At 38.3% G+C, this 19,180-nt stretch overlaps 1 protein-coding gene across 1 annotated transcript in view; it reads left to right on the top strand.

The window, feature by feature from the left end:
- Positions 1 to 19,180, top strand: part of ARL3 (ARF like GTPase 3) — a 33,680-nt gene that overhangs the window by 2,167 nt on the left and 12,333 nt on the right. The window contains exons 2-4 of the mRNA XM_069460623.1: positions 3,997 to 4,140; positions 7,828 to 7,944; positions 18,998 to 19,048. Coding sequence (XP_069316724.1) covers positions 3,997 to 4,140; positions 7,828 to 7,944; positions 18,998 to 19,048 — 312 coding nt within the window. The remainder of the gene's footprint in view (positions 1 to 3,996; positions 4,141 to 7,827; positions 7,945 to 18,997; positions 19,049 to 19,180) is intronic.

Below are 19,180 nucleotides of genomic sequence, written 5' to 3'. Positions count from 1 at the left end.
TTATGATACCAAGTCCTTGATGAAATACTAAGGTGGCAGTAATTTTAGCACATAATCACTGTTATTTAATATGTGATTCCTTCAGTAAGTATACAGTAATTATTTGTGGATTACTTTATTCATATATGGAGCTTGTGGCGGTTATCAAGCATGTTCAGCATTTGAAGATTGTTCCCAACAGTATTTAAATTTTGTGGTCAGAAAACAGTCAGTGAGAAGTTTTTAAGAAAAAAAAAACACAATACACAACTACTGTTTAGAGGTCTACTGTGTGTTATGCTTTATATACCTTACCTCATTTAATCCTCATAGCATTTTTCTTGAGATATAAGTATTGTTCCCATTTTCTAGATGAAACTATGCTCAGGATTATACATATACAGAAGTCGAATACAAGTCTGTGAAACTAAAGCCTGTAACATTCTTTTCATTAGGCCTCTGGTAAAGTATTCCTGAGGAGACGCCCAGATTTTGTTCCTCAGGAAATGTTTGTATTTATTCAGTAGAGGGTAATGAGGAAGAAGACAAAGTTTGGATGAGGTTCTCCCTTTCAAAGCTGATAGGAGCTTGAAACTGATAGAAGTTCAGTTTAAAGAGGTAAAAATAAACTGAAGTCAGTTCCATTTAAGCTGGTGATGGGGAATATATGTACTTGACAGTTGGCTTAGTAATTTTAATATTTAAATTTTAGCTGCTCCTCACAGCCACATATATTTTTCATATAACACCTTCCTTTCTCTCTACCACTCCGGTTTCTTTGAATGACCTAGTTTGTATCATCTTAGGTCAGTGCGCCATGCCTCTGCCAGCAGGTTTAAGTTGATTTTGAGGCAGATAAAATGTCTGTGTTCAATAGCACGTCTATTCATGATTTGCCTGCAGAAAAGTTTGTTTAAATGTTTTGTGGTTGAGTCAGACCACTTGTGTCCACCAGGGTGCAGATAACTTGTACACACACATGCCGATAACACACAATATGTAATTAACTGAAATTCTTGTTTCTTAAATTGCCTTTATTTAATATCATAGGAGTGTAAATTCTACATGGAGATCATGTCTCTTTTGCTCACTCTGTACTTGAGGCACATTATGGGTGTTTGATGATAAATGAATGGATATTTTGGCAAAAAATACACTTTAAAAATTAATTTCATTGTATTTATACTATAAAACTCACCCCATAATAAATTTAACTTCTAATGGCTGTCTCCCTTCATTTGACATTTAAAATAAAGTTCAAGCATATATGGATAGAAACATAGAATAGACTTATTCTGTTCTCTTTTGTCCAGCCTCTTAAATCAGCTTACTTTGTATCTTTCAGGCAGAACCCTGACATCTATAAATATCCTCTTCCCTATTTAGCAAACCCTGATAATCCTGTGATCCTCTGTCCTTAGTAGTTGGGTTAATATGATGCTATATTGTATTTGCACTTGTCTTTCCTAGACCATGCTTGAGATGTCATATATCATTTTGCTGGAAGAAAATATTAGCTGAACTTTCCGTTTCTCTGTAATTTCACTTAAAGGTGAAGCATCTGAAGTTACTGTTTCCTAATAAGGAAAATTATTCTTTGAAAATGTAGCGGCACTGTATTCTATACCATTAGGTTAATAAAGTTTACCTGTAGTTAGAATGAATTCTATCTCCTCTGTGCTTTGATTCTCTCCTTTTCTTTTAAGATGAATAGAAATTATGTTTTTCTCTTAATTATTCAATTTCAAATATAATGAGTATATAAAAAGTCTCAGCTTTCAGAAAAGAGTATTTTTATTTAGTGATTTTTTTAAAAAAGACATGAAGAAAAACTCAAAACATCAATTTTAAACTTTGAAAATATTTTATAGAAAACAGATCTTCCTTCACAGTTTCTATACTAGCAGATAATGCATGAGAAGAACTCTACCTGTATGTCAGTTAATATACTAATTTGATGAATTCCAGTTGTTTTAGAAGTTATTGTAAGAGGTAATGAGACTCTTTCTTTTCACCTCCAATCAGGAACTCAGGATGAGTAGTACAATGTGTTTTCCCTGTTCTTAGCCTTTTTATGTCACCAGTCCCCTGAGGATCTCAGAATTCTAATTTTAACTATTCTGGAAGGTGCTACTATAAATGAGTGATTGCAATATAGCTAATAGAAACTAGGAAAGCTGCTTATAAGTATAGTTTTAAGAAAGAATGATGTCCAGGTGCAGTAGCTCATGCCTTTAATCCTAGCACTTTGGGAGGCCAACATGGGAGGACTGTTTGAGGCCAGGAGTTTGAAACCCACCTGGGTGACATAACAAGACCCTATCGCTACAAAAAATAAGAAAATTTAGCTGGGCATGGTGGTGTGTGCCTGTAGTCCCAGCTATTCAGGAGGCTGAGGCAGGAAGATTGCTTGAGCCCAGGAGTTCCAGACTGCAGTGAGCTGGGATTGAGCCACAGCACTCCAGCCTGGGTGACAGAGTGAGACCCTTCCTCTTTAAAAAAAAAAAAAAAGAAGAAGAAGAAGGAATGGTGTCGAAATATTCAAGACCAGATAAGAAAAACAAAAGCTAAAAAAGTCCTGCCTTTAAAAAATAAAAAGTCCTGACTGTATTTTATTTCAAATCTACTCAGTCTTACTCCCCCAAATCTTTTGGCTTAGAATTTGCCTTTCTATCTTAGACTAAACCTTCCATTTTATTGCTGGAAAAAAGTCAAAGCATAGAGAGGTTCATGTGGTCCTTAGCAAGTCAGTGCAAATACAGAACTAGACGTGGTAAACAAAGAGTCTCTGAGGCAGAAAGGAATTCTTAATAATTATGCATATTTGCATATGATTGTCCACAGACCCAATTGTTGAGAATTATTTAATCTTAGTGAACAAACTGGTTTGAGTTATTGCCTGGTGCAATGTCAATAACAAATATAACCATTTTATGTAATTCTAAGACCCAGTTTGAAGGAATTTCTTCTCAGGCTGGGAGATTAGATTATATTCCCTTTAAGCCTGGAATTCTTTGATTCTTGTAGCTATGCCTCATTAGAACAAGATTGTCAACCGCAGGATAGAACAAATAACTATTATATAAAAATTTTCTTACGTTCTTAGCTAGAAAATAACATGGTTTACGTCTATCTGTAAAAAAAAATGCATAAAACAAGAAGTAGAAATATTAGCTTACTAGTCAAAAATACCCTGGTTAAATTTTGATGTTTTGCACTCTAGATGTCTTGCAAGAGAGCAAGATCCTGTCTCAAAAAAAGAAAATTTTGACATTTTTAGCTTTATGAGTGCCTTTTACAATTCCCTGACTTCTCTGATGTACCAGATTTTTCATCTGAAAAACAGAATATCTGTACCATGCACCTATCGTGTAAGGTCTTGTAAAAGTTAAATGGTAGTAGAGCATTTTGAATGAAGAAGTCTTGAAAGTGAGTTAGAATAAATAAAAGTCTTAAACAGAGAAGCCCAGCTATAATTTTATATAGCCTTTTTATGTCTTTTTGTATAGGGCCTTAAAATCTTGGATTAACTTAGGTAGGTAATTCTATTTAATTCAACAAGTGTTATCTGGTATCTATCTAATATGTGCCAGGCTTTGTGGGAGACAGAAGCTATAGCACTTCCCTAGAAGAAACTTCAGTAAAGGAGAAAAATGCAGAAATCAATGACCTAGTCTGCTATGATGAGTGTTCTACTATAAGAGTGTATACAAAGCTTTAGAAACACAGACGGGGTAGTGGTTCACACTCTCAGGAGATTGGGGTGACTGTTAAGCTGGATTAATAGAAGGAGCAGGAATAAAGCCATGCTACTTATTAAGTTGCTGAATTTACTATAGTGCTTCTGCCAAAACTTAGAAGGAGGAGGCAAATGGAATAAATGGCATTAAAGTGGAAATAATAATATAAGCTGTCCATAACCAAGAACTTTTTTCAAGGAGGAGAAGTTATTCTGATGTCCAGTAATACCAAAGTCAGTGCCGCCAAAGTAATCTCTCTCCTTCGTGGTTGTTCAAGGGCTTACTTTCAATTTTGCGCAAATTGAAAAGTGCACCAGACCAGGAGGTGAGAATCCTTCTCCTGGGCTTGGATAATGCTGGCAAGACTACTCTTCTGAAGCAGCTTGCATCTGAGGACATCAGCCACATCACCCCTACACAGGTGAGCACTGCCTTGGCCCCAGATGCTGTGTGACGCGAGGAAGATGATAATAGCAATGCAAAAGACAAAATGGGAAATATAGTTTCATCCACTTCCAGGTTTTGTTTCTGAGAAAAGTTTATACAGTCTAAAAATAATTAGATTTCAAAAATATATAAGAGATTCCATTCATATTTAGAGTAGTCAGATTCATAAAGACAGAAAGTAGAATGGAGGTTCCCGGAGCTGGGGAGAGGGGAGTTATTGTTTAATGGGTACAGAGAGTCAGTTTTGCAAGATGAAGAGTTCTGTGGTTGGAGGCACACAGTTTGAATGTACTTCATGCCACTGAACTGTATACTTTTAAAATAATGTGGCTTATGTTAAGTGTATTCTACCATAATTTAAAACAAAAAATATATATACACATTTATATATGTCTCTGTATGTGTGTATATATAACTCAAGATAATCAATTCCCTCAAACCTAAATGATTACCTATAGTTTAAAAAAATAGCTCTATCTTCTCTGATTATGAAATTCATACATGGAGGAAGTAGAAGGAAAAAATAAAGAATATTTTGAGAAAAAACACTCTTAATATTTCAGTATATATTTTTCAGATTTAATAAATACAAACATTTATCAATTTTTTTAATAAAAAACAATTACCTACCTTTCTGAATCCAACCTCATCAACCTTCCTCTTTCCTAAGGCCAAGCAAGCAAAACACAAAGGCTAAGGCAATTGTGCTCACAGTGCGAAAGTTTAAAGACAAGTCCTGATTGGAAGAACTCTAGTAGGCTTCTTTAGACCTCATTCCCTGTAAGAAATCCCGAGACAACTTGACCTTTGGCCAAGCCAACAGGGACAGCCTGTTGGTATTAGTCACTTTAAAGTGTTTCAGCATTAGAGGTTTTAGCAAAACCAGAGTTATTTAGCATTTTCTGTCACTGTACTATGATAAAACCTTGGTGTCAGGTTTGAATGGCTGGGCTGGCATGTGTACTTCACAGCCTTTGAATCTTACCAATTCGCAATTCTTTGCAGAAAAGTCATTTCAACTGCTACCAAATGAACAATTTTACAGCTTCTGAACAAATTTAATGTATAGCTCAAGGAGGAGCAAATTATAGTAGTCTAGCCTAGAAGGGCTGAAAACACATATTAGTGTGTCAGGATTTCTACAGGAAAAGAATGGCTAGTTTTTTGGGGTTTTGTTTTTTAGTATTAACGATAGACTGTATCTCTCAAGAACACTGAAATCACTTCCACACTACAAACATATAAATGAACTCAAAGTTGTAAACCCAAAGTTCTAGCTCTAACCTTCAGGCTTTGTTTGATGTGTTACAGGCGACTCTGGTATCATATTATGTCAAGGTTTCATATTTACTCTTTAAAAACAAATTTACTGTGTTTTTGGTTTTTATTAGAAAAAGTAATAGATACTCACTGTAATAAATTTAGAAAGTATAAATAAATAAAATTGAGAAACTAGAAATCACCTGTAATGTCTAGTCAGAGATAACCACTGTTCACATTTAGGAATGTATCCGTTAAGTTTTTTTCCTGTGTGTGTGTGTGTGTGTGTGTGTATATATGATATATTTAAAATAAAAAATTGTCCGGGTGCGGTGGCTCACGCCTATAATCCTAGCACTCTGGGAGGCCGAGGCGGGTGGATCGCTCGAGATCAGGAGTTCGAGACCAGCCTGAGCAAGAGTGAGACCCCGTCTCTACTAAAAATAGAAAGAAATTATATGGACAACTAAAATATATATATACAAAAAATTAGCCGGACATAGTGGCGCATGCCTGTAGTCCCAGCTACTCGGGAGGTTGAGGCAGTAGGATCGCTTAAGCCGAGGAGTCTGAGGTTGCTATGAGCTAGGCTGACGCCACGGCACTCACTCTAGCCTGGGCAACAAAGCGAGACTCTGTCTCAAAATATAAATAAATAAATAAATAAATAAAATAAAAAATTAAAATGGCTCATAGAGAATAAACTATTTTATATGTATAGTATTTTATATACTATTTTATATCATTTTCACTTAATGTATCATATCTATGTTGTTATATATGTGTAATTATGTAATACACATCTCTAAATATTTGTATCCATTATTATTTCCTTAAAATATTAAAAATTTCCCAGATCTGTTGGGTCTGATAACTAACAGAAGTTTAAGGCAGTTGATACATACAGTCAAATTCTAAGATTTACTGTTACTTATTCCCTGCTTCATTCCAGGAAGGATTTGGTATTAACTGGGTTTGACATTTAATATCATTGTTGAGCGCAGAATTTTTTTTTTTTAATGAGACAAAGTCTCACTATGTTGTTCAGGCTGCACTCAAACTCCTGGGCTCAAGCGATCGTCCTGCCTGAGCCTCTCAAGTAGTTGGCACTACAAGCGCACACCACCATGCCTAGCGCAAAAATTTTAAATACCCAAAAGTAATGTTCTCAGTAAGTCATAGTAAAACTGTTTCTTACAATAAGCTTTAGACATTTCCTTTAGAATTCTTAAACTTCTTATTTATTCAGTCATTGGCATGTAGTCAGCCTCATCTCTAGTTATCCTCTAGTGACTATCTATCCTCAGTGGGACTTGGATGGCAGTGTTCCTGTGCCACTGCACTGTGCCTTATGCTTCTGTGCCAGGCAGCAGTGTGGACAAGCTGCCAGATGAGACAACTGTTTACGGAGGTATCCCCAGACCTACTTACCTCCAGTTACTCTGGATGAATTGTCTCTCCTATGGTAGCGAGCTGTTGATTGGATTTTTCAAATCCTGGTTTCCTGATAACATTCTCACAAGAAGACCTTTTTTGATTCTTGCTCATGAAATACATTCTCTTCAAACCCCAAAGGTCTTGTTAATTTGTTTCTCTCCACACTAACTCCCCACTGGCAATTCTGCCTGTCCCTGATTTGCTCACCTTCTTCAAAGTTCCACCTTGAATAACTGTCCTAAAAATGAACACTTTCTTTTCAAGTTCATCAGTCACCTATTAAAGCACAGTTTTAAATGACCACTTGTTTATTTCCGTCGCTGTCTGTAAGGGAAGACTCCACTTCCGAGCTTGAGCTTGCTCTTCCAGCAGGCCTCTCCTCCCCACTGGGCTGACGCTCCAGTTACAAACCCAGCCTCCCCCATAGGGTCCTCAGTTCAGCTCCCTATTTTTCCTGATTAATCCATATGAAGAAATTTATTTTGAGCTGCTCTTGAAGAATTTAATCCTCCAGAGTTATAGCTCTTTCCTCTTTTTAGATTTATGGTAGCATTTGTTCTTTTCTGTTGAGTCTTCAGATTCAGCTTCTGTTTTTGTTAGTTGTATGTGATGTCTTCTCTAATTTTACCATCCTGAGGCTTCATCAGGGGTGTGACCTATGTTGTTTCATTGATCATCAGAGCTATTCTCATACCGAGTTGTCCTTAGCAATTATATATATCTATCTTTCATTGTATTAATAGAAAACATCATGTTGGCCGTGGCATTAACACTGACTCCACAACCTGAATGAAATAGCCTGTACAAATATGTTTCTTCCTTCTCAGTCACAGCATACCATTTTCAGCATCTGGCAGAGTACTTCAGAATTAATTTTAAAAACATAGCTATTAAATGTAACTTTGTCAGAATTACGATCTCCAAGTTTAATAAAACTTGATGTTTTTGCCCTTGTCTGTTTCAGGGTTTTAACATCAAAAGTGTACAATCACAAGGTTTTAAACTGAATGTGTGGGACATTGGTGGACAGAGGAAAATCAGACCATACTGGAGGAATTATTTTGAAAACACCGATATTCTTGTAAGTACTCCTTCTGACGTGCTAATTCATAGTATTTTCTGCCCTGTGTTAGGAACGTTAACACCTTAGTGTTTTTTCTTGTTAGTAATTCCACTGCCATAACGTTAATCACTGTGAATTTAACAGGGCTAGCAGAAGGCTGCAGATTATAAAAGAGAAACATCTTTGTGTAACTTGTATGAGATGTTTTGCTGTCACTGAGTAACAATGTTGTGCCCACACCCACCTTGGCAAAATTAAGTATTTATTAATTACCATAGTGATTTGAATAACAGAAGGGACGTCAGAAGATCATGCCACTGATTCTGTCACCCCAAGGAAGTCAACGAATAAAGTGTGTCCCAAAGAGAGCAACCAAGATAGTGAAAGTCCTAGAGACTGATGTACAAGGAACAGTTGAAAGACCTGACAGTTTCTTCCTAGAAAAGAGAATACTTGGAACTGTCTTCAACTGCTTCAAGAACTATCTTAAGTCAGAGGGATTAGCCTCATCTTGAAGAGTTCTAGGAGACTGAGCAAGGAGCATAATTTGGAGTATATTAGGGTGGTAGAATTTAATTCAGATTAAAGGAGAAGTTTCCTATAATTACAACTGTCCAGAAGTAAGATAAGCTGCCTTATGCTTTGGGGATGCCCTGACTCAGGCAGAGCTGAGATTTTAGCCCCCAGCTCCCCATGACTTCCTCCAGGACTACTGTTTCAGAATTCCTAGAGATTTCTCTATCCACATACATGATTTCTCCAATACCCCAGCCTCTCAGTTCCTTCACCTCCCCTCCTCCAATGGTCTTATCATTAACCCTACCTTAGCCACATACTCTCATGATCATACCTTAGAACCAAGAGGTCTCATGAACTTGGATGGGGAAAAATATTGCATATCATTTTTACTAACCCCTAACTGAAAGTTTGCATTTACTTCAATTATAACCATAAGCAATAAACTGCAATAATGGCAGCCATATCTGTTTTCATTACTCATAGAAATTACCTTATATCTCAAACAGCCTCATTCTCTGCTGTTTGTTTCCTAGGTATCTCTCTGCTGGATCATTCCTATCAATATGCACACATCCTGTAGTTTCTCTTGTTTAAAAAAGAGAAACAAGGCCAGGTGCGGTGGCTCAGCCCTGTAACCCTAGCATTCTGGGAGGCCGAGGCGGGAGGATCACTTGAGCTCAGGAGCTGGAGACCAGCCCGAGCAAGAGCGAAACCCTGCCTCTACCAAAAAAAGCACAAAAAACAAAGGCAAAAACAAAAAACTCTTCTCTTGCCTGTACACCCCTCTCTAAATACTGTGTCCCAATCCTCAGCCTCCCTTTACAGCAAAACTCCTTGAAAGAGTTTCCTATGCCCTCTGTCTCCACTTCCTCCCTTCCTGGTCACTCCTGAGCCTTCCATTCAGGCTCACTGATAACACCACATCACTAACTCTAGGGTTCAGTTTTCATTACTCATCTTACTTGGCCTCTCAGCCCATTTAAGGTAGTTAGTTGAAACATTGTCTTTCCTTGGCTTCCAGGCTACCATTTTATCTTGATTTTCCTCTTAACTTACTGGCTACTCCTCCTCAATCTCAATTGCTATTTTTTTTCCTTACCTCCCAACCTCTAAATATTGGAAAGCCCCAGAGTTCAGTCCTTGTGTTTTTCTTCTCTGAGTCACTGCTTAGGTGTCCTCATCTTGTTTCAATACTTTAATTACCACCTACATGCTTTTGAATTCCAAACTATTATCTCTAGCCTGGAACTCTCCCCTGAACTTCAGTTTCATATACAGTCTTGCACCACATAACGATGTTTGGTCAATGATGGACCTCATGTATGACGGTGGTCCCATAAGATTCTAACAGAGCTGAAAAATTCTTATCACCTCATAATGGCATAGCTGTCGTAGTACAACATATTATCTTTTCTATGTTTAAGTATGCTTTGATATGTAAATACTTACCATTGTATTATAATTGCCTATAGTATTCAGTACAGTAACATGCTGTACAGGTTTGTAGTCTACAGACAATAGGCTATACCATATAGCTTAGGTGTGTGGTAGGCTGTACCTTCTAGGTTCGTGTAAGTATAAGCCATGATGTTTGCACCAAGATGAAATCGCCTAAGGACACATTTTTCAGAATGTTTATCTGTCGTTAAGCAATGCACGACTATACAGCCAGCTGACTATTTGACATCTACACTTCAGTGGCTAGTAGGCCCCTCAACCTCAACATGTCAAAAACCAAATTCCTATCTTATCCACCCGTGCTCAGCTTTGCTCCTCCCACCATCTTCTGGGTAAATGGCAGTTCCATTCACCCCAAAACAGTGCTGTCATTTTTGGTTCCTTTTCCTCTCACTCACCACACCTGATCCATCAGTAAATCCTGTTTTCCATCAGACATATTTTTACTTGTTCATAACCTTTCTCTCGCATTGGAATGTAAGCTTAATGAGCACAGGAACTTTTGCATTGTTTTTAACTGTTATATCTCCAGTGCCTAGAGAAGTGCCCAAATGAGTGAAATGCATCATTGTTATGGATGGGTTCTCACATTAGTTAGAACGTGGAGTTATATAACTTTTAAATTCTCTTCCAGCTCTGAGGTTCTGTGATTCTGTATTATTGTGGTCAAGCCAAGGGCTTGCTAACTCCTTCTATAAAATGGGAATAACATCTACTTCATGGGGAGGTTTATGAGAGTTAGTGAATTTATTCACTCACCATGATTCTTATGTGGAGAATTATACCAAAATGTAAAATTGTACTATCATGAACAAACATGTTTGAAGTGTTAAAATGGGCAGCACACAGGTTTATCATATTTCTGGTCCTCTGTGACGGTAATTTCCATTCTATTCCTGGTGCCAGGTTAAAGGTTTAAGTCAAGAGAAGAAAAAGATAAGACACATGCATCCGCCCATTTATCCATCTATTCAATCAGTTCCTCTAAAATGTATTATATACCTTCTAGGAGAAAAGAAGAGAAAGGCTGGGGAGAAAGAAAAATTTTCCTTTTAAGATCAAAAGAAACTTCTTCTGTAATCTTCAATAAGGTGTCCATTCTTCAAATATAATTTTTTAATTTTAGAAATTTTCAAAGTTATGCAAAGGTCGAAAAACAGTATAATGAAATCCCAGATACCTACCCATCACACAGCTAACTTAATTTCAGCTTTGGCAATCTTGTTTCATTGCCCCATCACTATTTTTTATTTTAAGTATTTTAAAGCAAATTACAGCCATCATCTTATTATGTCACTCACAAATACTTGAAATGTAAATTCAAAACATCAGTTTCTAAATTGTTCTATGAAACAGTATGTTAGGAAAATTGACCATTAGAAAAAAAATTTTTTTTTTTTTTTTTTTTGAGACAGAGTCTCACTCTGTTGCCCAGGCTACAGTGCTGTGGCATCAGCCTAGCTCACAGCAACCTCAAACTCCTGGGCTCAACCAATCCTCTGCCTCAGCCTCCCGAGTAGCTGGGACTACAGGCATGCACCACCATACCTGGCTAATTTTTTCTGTATATTTTTAGTTGTCCATATAATTTCTTTCTATTTTTAGTAGAGATGGGGTCTCGCTCTTGCTCAGGCTGATCTCAAACTCCTGAGCTCAAACGATCCACCCGCCTCGGCCTCCCAGAGTGCTAAGATTACAGGTGTGAGCCACCGTGCCCAGCCAGAAATTTTTTAAATCAACAAGGAAACTCCTGGAACTAGTGATTATAGCTAGGTTTTGGGATATAAGGTTAATATACAAAAGTCAGTTGCCTTCCTTTATATCAGCAATGGGCAATTAGAACTTGAAATTAACAGCAGAATACTATTTAGCACCTCAATAAATGAAATATTTAGGCATAAATCTAACAAAATACACATATAATCTATATGAGGAAAACTATAAAGCTAACAAATCAAAGAAGATCTAAATAAAAAGAGAGATATTCCATGTTTATGGATAGGAAGATACAATATTATCAAGATGTCAATTATACCCAGTGTGATATATGGATTCAATGCAATCCCAATCAAAATTCTAGCAAGTTATTTTGGGAATACTGACAAACTGATTCTACAGTTTATATGGAAGGGCAAAAGATTTAGACGGTCAACATAGTACTGAAGAAGAACAAGTTGAAGGATGACACCATCTGACAGCAAAACTTACTATTAATATAAAACTGGAGTAATCAAGACAGCACATACCAGAGAAAGAATAGACAAATTGATGAATGGAACAGAATAGAGAGCCCAAAAATAGACCCACATGAATACAGCCAACTGATCTCTGACAAAAGAGCAAGACAATTCAATGGAGCAAGGATAATCTTTTCAGCAATGGTGCTGGAACAATGGGACATCTACATGAAAAATTAAAAAAAGAAGAATCTAGACACAGCCTTACCCCTTTCACAAAAATTAACTCAAAATGTCAAAATGGATCTTAGACCTAACTGTAAAACTTCTAGAAGATAACATAAGAGAACATCTAAGTGACCTTGGGTTTGGTGATGAGCTTTTAGATATACCAAAAGCATAATACATGGGGAAAAAATAAGTTGAACTTTATTAGAATTTAAAATTTCTGTTCTGCAAAAGACACTGTTGAGAGAATGAAGAGACAAGCCACAGACTGGGAGAAAGTATTTGCAAAACCCATATGTGATAAAGGACTCATGTCCAAAATATACAAAGAACTCAAAACTCAACAATAAAAAACAAACAACCTGATTTAAAAATGAAGGCCGGGGCCAGGTGCGGTGGCTCACGCCTGTAATCCTAGCACTCTGGGAGGCCGAGGCAGGAGGATCGCTCGAGTACAGGAGTTCTAGACCAGCCTAAGCAAGAGCGAGACCCCGTCTCTACTAAAAATAGAAAGAAATGATCTGGACGGCTAAAAATATATATAGAAAAAAATTAGCCGGGCATGGTGGCACATGCCTGTAGTCCCAGCTACTCGGGAGGCTGAGGCAGAAGGATTGCTTAAGCCCAGGAGTTTGAGGTTGCTATGAGCTAGACTGACGCCACAGCACTCTAGCCCAGGCAACAGAGCGAGACTCCATCTCCAAAAAAAAAAAAAAATGAGTAAATGATCTGAACAGACACCTCACCAAAGAAGATACAGAGGTGTCAGATAAGCTATGAAAAGATGCTCCACATCATATGCCATTAGGCAATCACAAATTAAAACAACAGTGAAGCCAGGCACATTGGTGTGCGGCCATAGTCCCAGCTACTCAGGAGGCTGAGGTGGGAGGATCATTTGAGCCCAGGAGATCAAGGCTGTAGTACATTATGATTGTGCCTGTGAATAACCATTGCACTCCAGCCTGGGCAACACAGTCAGACTCTATCTCTAAAAATAACAAAACAAAGAAACAAACAAGAAAATGAGATGTCACTACACACCTACTAGAATGGCTAAAATCCAAAAAACTGACAATACCGAATGCTGATGAGGATGCACAGCAACAGGAACTCCTGTTCATTGCTGGTGGGAATGCAAAATGGTGCAACCACTTTGAAAGACAGTTGGCAGTTTCTTACATAGCTAAGCATAGCAGTACTCCAAGATATCTACCCAGTTAATTGAAAACATACATTCCACACAAATTCCTGCATATGAATGTTTATAGCAGCTTTATTCTTTTTTTTTTTTTTTTTTTTTTTTTGAGACAGAGCCTCTCTCTATTGCCCAGGCTAGAGTGAGTGCCGTGGCGTCAGCCTAGCTCACAGCAACCTCAAACTCCTGAGCTCAAGGGATCCTCCTGTCTCAGCCTCCCGAGTAGCTGGGACTACAGGCATGCACCACCATGCCCGGCTAATTTTTTCTATATATATTTTTAGCTGTCCATATATAATTTCTTTCTATTTTTAGTAGAGATGGGGTCTCGCTCTTGCTCAGGCTGGTCTCGAACTCCTGAGCTCAAACGATCCGCCCACCTCGGCCTCCCAGAGTGCTAGGATTACAGGCGTGAGCCACCGCGCCCGGCCAGCTTTATTCTTAATTGCCAAAAACTGGAAGTGGCCAAGATGTCCTTCAGTAGGTTAACAGATAAACAAACTATGATACATCCATATAATGGAATATTATTCGTAATAAAAAGAAATGAGCTATCAAGCCACAAAAAGACATGGAGAAACCTTAAATGCATATTGCTAAGTGAAATATGTCAATCTGAAAAGGATACATGCTCTGTATTTCTAATTAAATGACATTTTTAAAAAGGCAAAACTAGTAATTAGTAAAAAATCTCTATTAAGTAAAAGATTAGTAGTTGGCAGAGATCCAGGGGGAGTGAGGAGGTAGATGAATAGTGACATGCAGGGGCCTTTCAGGGTGGGGAAACTATTCCGTATGAAACTGTAATGGTGGATATGTGACCTTTTGGGCTTGTCAAAACCCATAGAGCTTTAAAAACATGAAGAATGAACCTAACGTATCAATATTGGCTCATTCATTGTAACATATGTACCACATTAATGCAAGATGTGACCAGGGGCAGGGGGAGGTAGGTATATGGAACTCTGTGCTATCTCCTCAACTCTGAAATCTAAAACTATACTTTAAAAAGTGTATTCATTTTTAAAAGGCTACAAATTCCCTTTTCCTCTTTGAATCAAGAGTTAAGAAAAAGCAAGTGGCTGAGAGAAATAACATTTCTATCTGTTCATCTGCCAGATTAAAGTACTTAGAAAGAAATACCCAAGGAAAAGAAGTATATAAGGACAGTAATGATTGTGAGGCTCCATAAGGAGGTCTCAGAAACTTTCTGGTCTATAGGTAAGGGTAATTTTAAATCATAAGCTCTTAACACCTTGAGGGTAGACTGCAAGGTAGTTGTAACAACCCTGGATTCCACGTTCTCATTAGCTGAGAGCTCCCAGCAATTAATGTACAATCTAGCAACAATCAGTTCAAAGCAACCCTAGAGAAGCTTTCTCTAGTTATATTAGGTACTAGTACAAGATAATATTTTGGATCGAGAGTCAACCTTCCATTATTTTCCAGTGCCATTTGAGATTAAACAAGTTTTGGGGAGCAGCTGAGTCCCCAGGGTTAGATTCTAAGACCTCGTGACTCTCAGTCCTGTCTGCCAGTTCTGTAGCGGCTTGGAGTGGCAGTGGTCGATGGGTCATATTTGTTTGTCTGTGTTTAATAGTATCCCATTGTTGATTGAAAAAGACTTATTACACTAGACTGATTTCACGCTGCCTAGAAGAGTGGGATTGAGGCTTGACAGATTTAGTTGCCTGTTTAACTCTTTTCAATTATCTCTAGAGTGCCATAACAAAATCTTGCTTTAGAGCAGGGGTCAACAAATTGATCCAGCTTGCTTCCCATTTTTCTATAGCCTGCGAGCTAAGAATGGTTCTTACATTTTTAAATGGTTAAAAAAAAAAAAATCAAAAGAAGAAGAATATTTCATGACATGTAAAAATTATATGAAACTCAAATTTCAACGTCCATAAAAAGTTCTATTGGAACAGAGCCACATACATTTACTTACGAATTTTCTATGGTTGCTTTTTCTCACTACAACAGAAGAGTTCAATAGTTGAGATTGTACAGGCCACAGAGCCTAAAATACTTATTACTTCTCCTTACGGAAAAAGTTTGCCGACCCTAGCTTTGGAGCATTAAATGGTTCTGTAATGGTTTGAAAGAGTCAGAGCAACTCCTAAAAGTGCCAGAGTTATTCTCAGGGAAGGTGACACGCAGAACATCTGACTTTAGCTTTATTAATTTGTGGGAAGTGACTAAGGAATAAAACTTGAAATATGATAGAAGAGAGGGAATAGGACAGCCTTCTATTTATCTTTAGGCCCAGAAACAATAACAGCCTTTTGATAGACAAAGATACATAATGTTTTATTTCAGGGTATATTCATGTTACTACTAAACTCCATTTCCTCTATTATTATCAGCTTTGTGTTTAAACTTAACATAATTTAAACAAGTAACCGTTATCATTTCCATATCTAACGTGTCGGACATCAAGTGAGATCAATCTCAAACACTCAAAAATAACCCGTCTCTTGTATCATGTGCACGGCATCACGCACACTTGCCCATCGGTCTACCAGCAGCTTCAAAGAGCACATGCAATTGAAAACCACAAATCACCCAGACACCTCATTTGGCAGTTCCATCCCCCTCTTAGACTTTTGCTCAAGCTATCGATAAAAAGCCACACTTTTTAGCGTCCTCTCTTGTTGCTCTCCACGTCTGGTGGAGAAATACTTACAAGAGAAAAAAATGGCCAAAAGGTGGCAGCAGGAGGGAGGCGGAGCAGAGGCAAGAGGAGAAACAAAGAGCCCTCGGTCCACAGGCTTGGTGAGCCGGAGTTGGCTGAACTTCCATCAAGAAAAAATCTTTCTCTCTAGGTCTTCTTCCCATAACCAAATAAGAATTTCAAAGCAGTTGCCAAAAAACATGTGAATTGGCTTTGCCTGAAGCATCATGCTGAGTGCCATTTAGAGTGGCTTTTATGACTTATTTTTGAAGGTCTGTATCATTTTAAGATCAGTCAGAAGCACAAAAAATGTTTAACTTTCCCTGATACTCCCTGGCTAAAGACCAGAACATTTTTGATTGATTATTAGTTTGTTTTTGGTTTTAAAAATTTTTTTTTTGCATGACTAGATTAACCAATAGCTATGCTATTTAAAAAGAAAAAAGAAAAAAAGAAAAGGCTATCCTTTATCTATTGTCTAGAAGGAAATAGATACTACGTGGAGAAACTGGGAAGGGCTGCGGAGGAGACAACCAGGACAAGACTAAACTGCTGCAGAAAGACATCAGACTAGTTTGTGCCTATGACTTTCTCACTTGGCCCTTTTTTTCTTTTTTTTTTTTTTGAGACAGAGTGTCACTCTGTTGCCCGGGCTAGAGTGCAGTGGCATCAGCCTAGCTCACAGCAACCTCAAACTCCTGGGCTCAAGCAATCCTCCTGCCTCAGCCTCCCGAGTAGCTGGGACTACAGGCATGCGCCACCATGCCCGGCTAATATTTTCTATATATTTTTAGCTGTCCATATAATTTCTTTCTATATTTAGTAGAGATGGGGTCTCGCTCTTGCTCAGGCTGGTCTCGAGCTCCTGCGCTCAAATGATCCGCCCGTCTCAGCCTCCCAGAGTGCTAGGATTACAGGCGTGAGCCACCGCGCCTGGCCCACTTGGCCCTTTTCTTAAGAAATAGATGAGGCAGTTCTTTTATAGACTTAAACTCCTAGGGCCGGGCGCGGTGGCTCACGCCTGTAATCCTAGCACTCTGGGAGGCCGAGGCGGGTGGATCGCTCAAGGTCAGGAGTTCGAGACCAGCCTCAGCAAGAGCGAGACCCCCATCTCTACTAAAAATAGAAAGAAATTATATGGACAGCTAAAAATATATATAGAAAAAATTAGCCGGGCACGGTGGCGCATGCCTGTAGTCCCAGCTACTCGGGAGGCTGAGGCAGGGGGATGGCTTAAGCCCAGGAGTTTGAGGTTGCTGTGAGCTAGGCTGACGCCACGGCACTCACTCTAGCCCGGGCAACACAGTGAGACTCTGTCTCAAAAAAAAAAAAAAAAACTCCTAGAATTATTATGTAGACATTTTCAAATTTTGTAAAAGTTAATTGAGAAAAATGCTAAATGATAGGAAGAATTTGTGGATAGTCTGGAAAATCCTTCTTTTGAATCTTGTAATGGAAATGTTTCCTGTGAAATTTCATGTCAAAGCAATAAATAGCAAATAATTGAGTGAAAATGAAAGATTTCTTCTCATTGACCCTCAGCCTCTGGGTTCTTTGGTATTGGTTAATCTAGTCATGAAAAAAAAATTTGGTCCTCTTTTTTGTCTACTACTATTAAAAAAACTATCTTTCCATTTCTCATCATCCTCACCCAATTGTTTTTCATCATATCAAACATCGATTTCTTAACTATATCGTTAATCCCACTCTCAGCCTTATGTCTGCCTCCTCCTCCCTATTCTCACCTTTATTCCTATGCTCCCAGCACAGCTTTCTCCTGCTTTGTAATTCTTTTCTTGCCCAAGGACCCACACACAGAGCCTCCAGGCAGCACCTCCCTGCCCAAAACACACTCCAAGCAATCACCTGACTCTTCCCTCCCTCACATCTTCTCGGACTATTGCTTCAGTGAAGATCATCCTAGTCCACTGTAGGTTCCCAAATAATTTGAATTAGGCCTTTTATGTGGAGGTTGACTCTCCCATTGTATTAATTCTTTCTACGTCTATCTTTCTACTATACATGCTACTTCCAAAATGTGAGCTTTGCTGGTAGAAAACTAAGCTACCACCATGTTCTGCAAAGCGACTTATCAGGTAGTCATCATTGAATTTTGGGTGTCTGTGGTGTGTGTGCAGAACCCGTCAGTGCATGTATTGACATTGAGTCAGAGTAGTATTAACTACAAAAATTATTATAACGCCACAAAAGAATATTGAAACCAAACATACTCATCCTTCCTCCTCCTATGATTCTCCAAGTAGAAACAGAGCATTCTTGAGAAAAAAGCTGAACTTGGTTCCTTAGATGAGGTGAGAATGATCAATTTCTATATATTGTGCTAATCAGAAATCTGCTGGCCAGACACGGTGGCTCACTCCAGTAATCCTAGCACTCTGGGAGGCCAAGGCAGGAGGATTGCTCGAGGTCAGGAATTTGAGACCAGCCTGAGCAAGAGCAAGACCCTGTCTCTACTAAAAATAGAAAGAAATGATTTGGACAGCTAAAAATCTATATATATTTAAAAAAAAAAAAAATAGCCAGGCATGGTGGCGCATGCCTGTAGTCCCAGCTACTCAGGAGGCTGAGGCAGTACGATTGCTCGAGCCCAGGAGTTTGAGGTTGCTGTGAGCTAGGCTGACGCCACAGCACTCTAGCCCAGGCAACAGAGCAAGACTCTGTCTCAAAAAAAAAAAAAAAAAAGAAAGAAATCTGCTGATTGGGGATCACCTGCTCCTTTCGTAGAAGTTCCCCTGTCTTTTTCCTGTCTTTTTCTATCTCTGCCTCTTGAAGTAACCTTGTTCTGTTTCTTCGCAGATATATGTAATTGACAGTGCGGACAGAAAAAGATTTGAAGAGACGGGTCAGGTAAGTAATTCTTCTGTTTTATATGAAAGGTTTAATATGAAAAAATAATTATTATTCTGTTAAGATATTTCCCAGATAACTGGGTATTCATTCATCTACCTTGTAAATGTGTGAGAGTGAGAAAGGTATTTT

The sequence above is a fragment of the Eulemur rufifrons genome, chromosome 28 (genome assembly GCF_041146395.1).
Source record: "Eulemur rufifrons isolate Redbay chromosome 28, OSU_ERuf_1, whole genome shotgun sequence".
NCBI classification, from domain to species: Eukaryota; Metazoa; Chordata; class Mammalia; order Primates; family Lemuridae; genus Eulemur; species Eulemur rufifrons.
The sequence above is the reverse complement of the archived record's forward strand: the minus strand, read 5'-3'. Positions and strand labels throughout refer to the sequence as shown.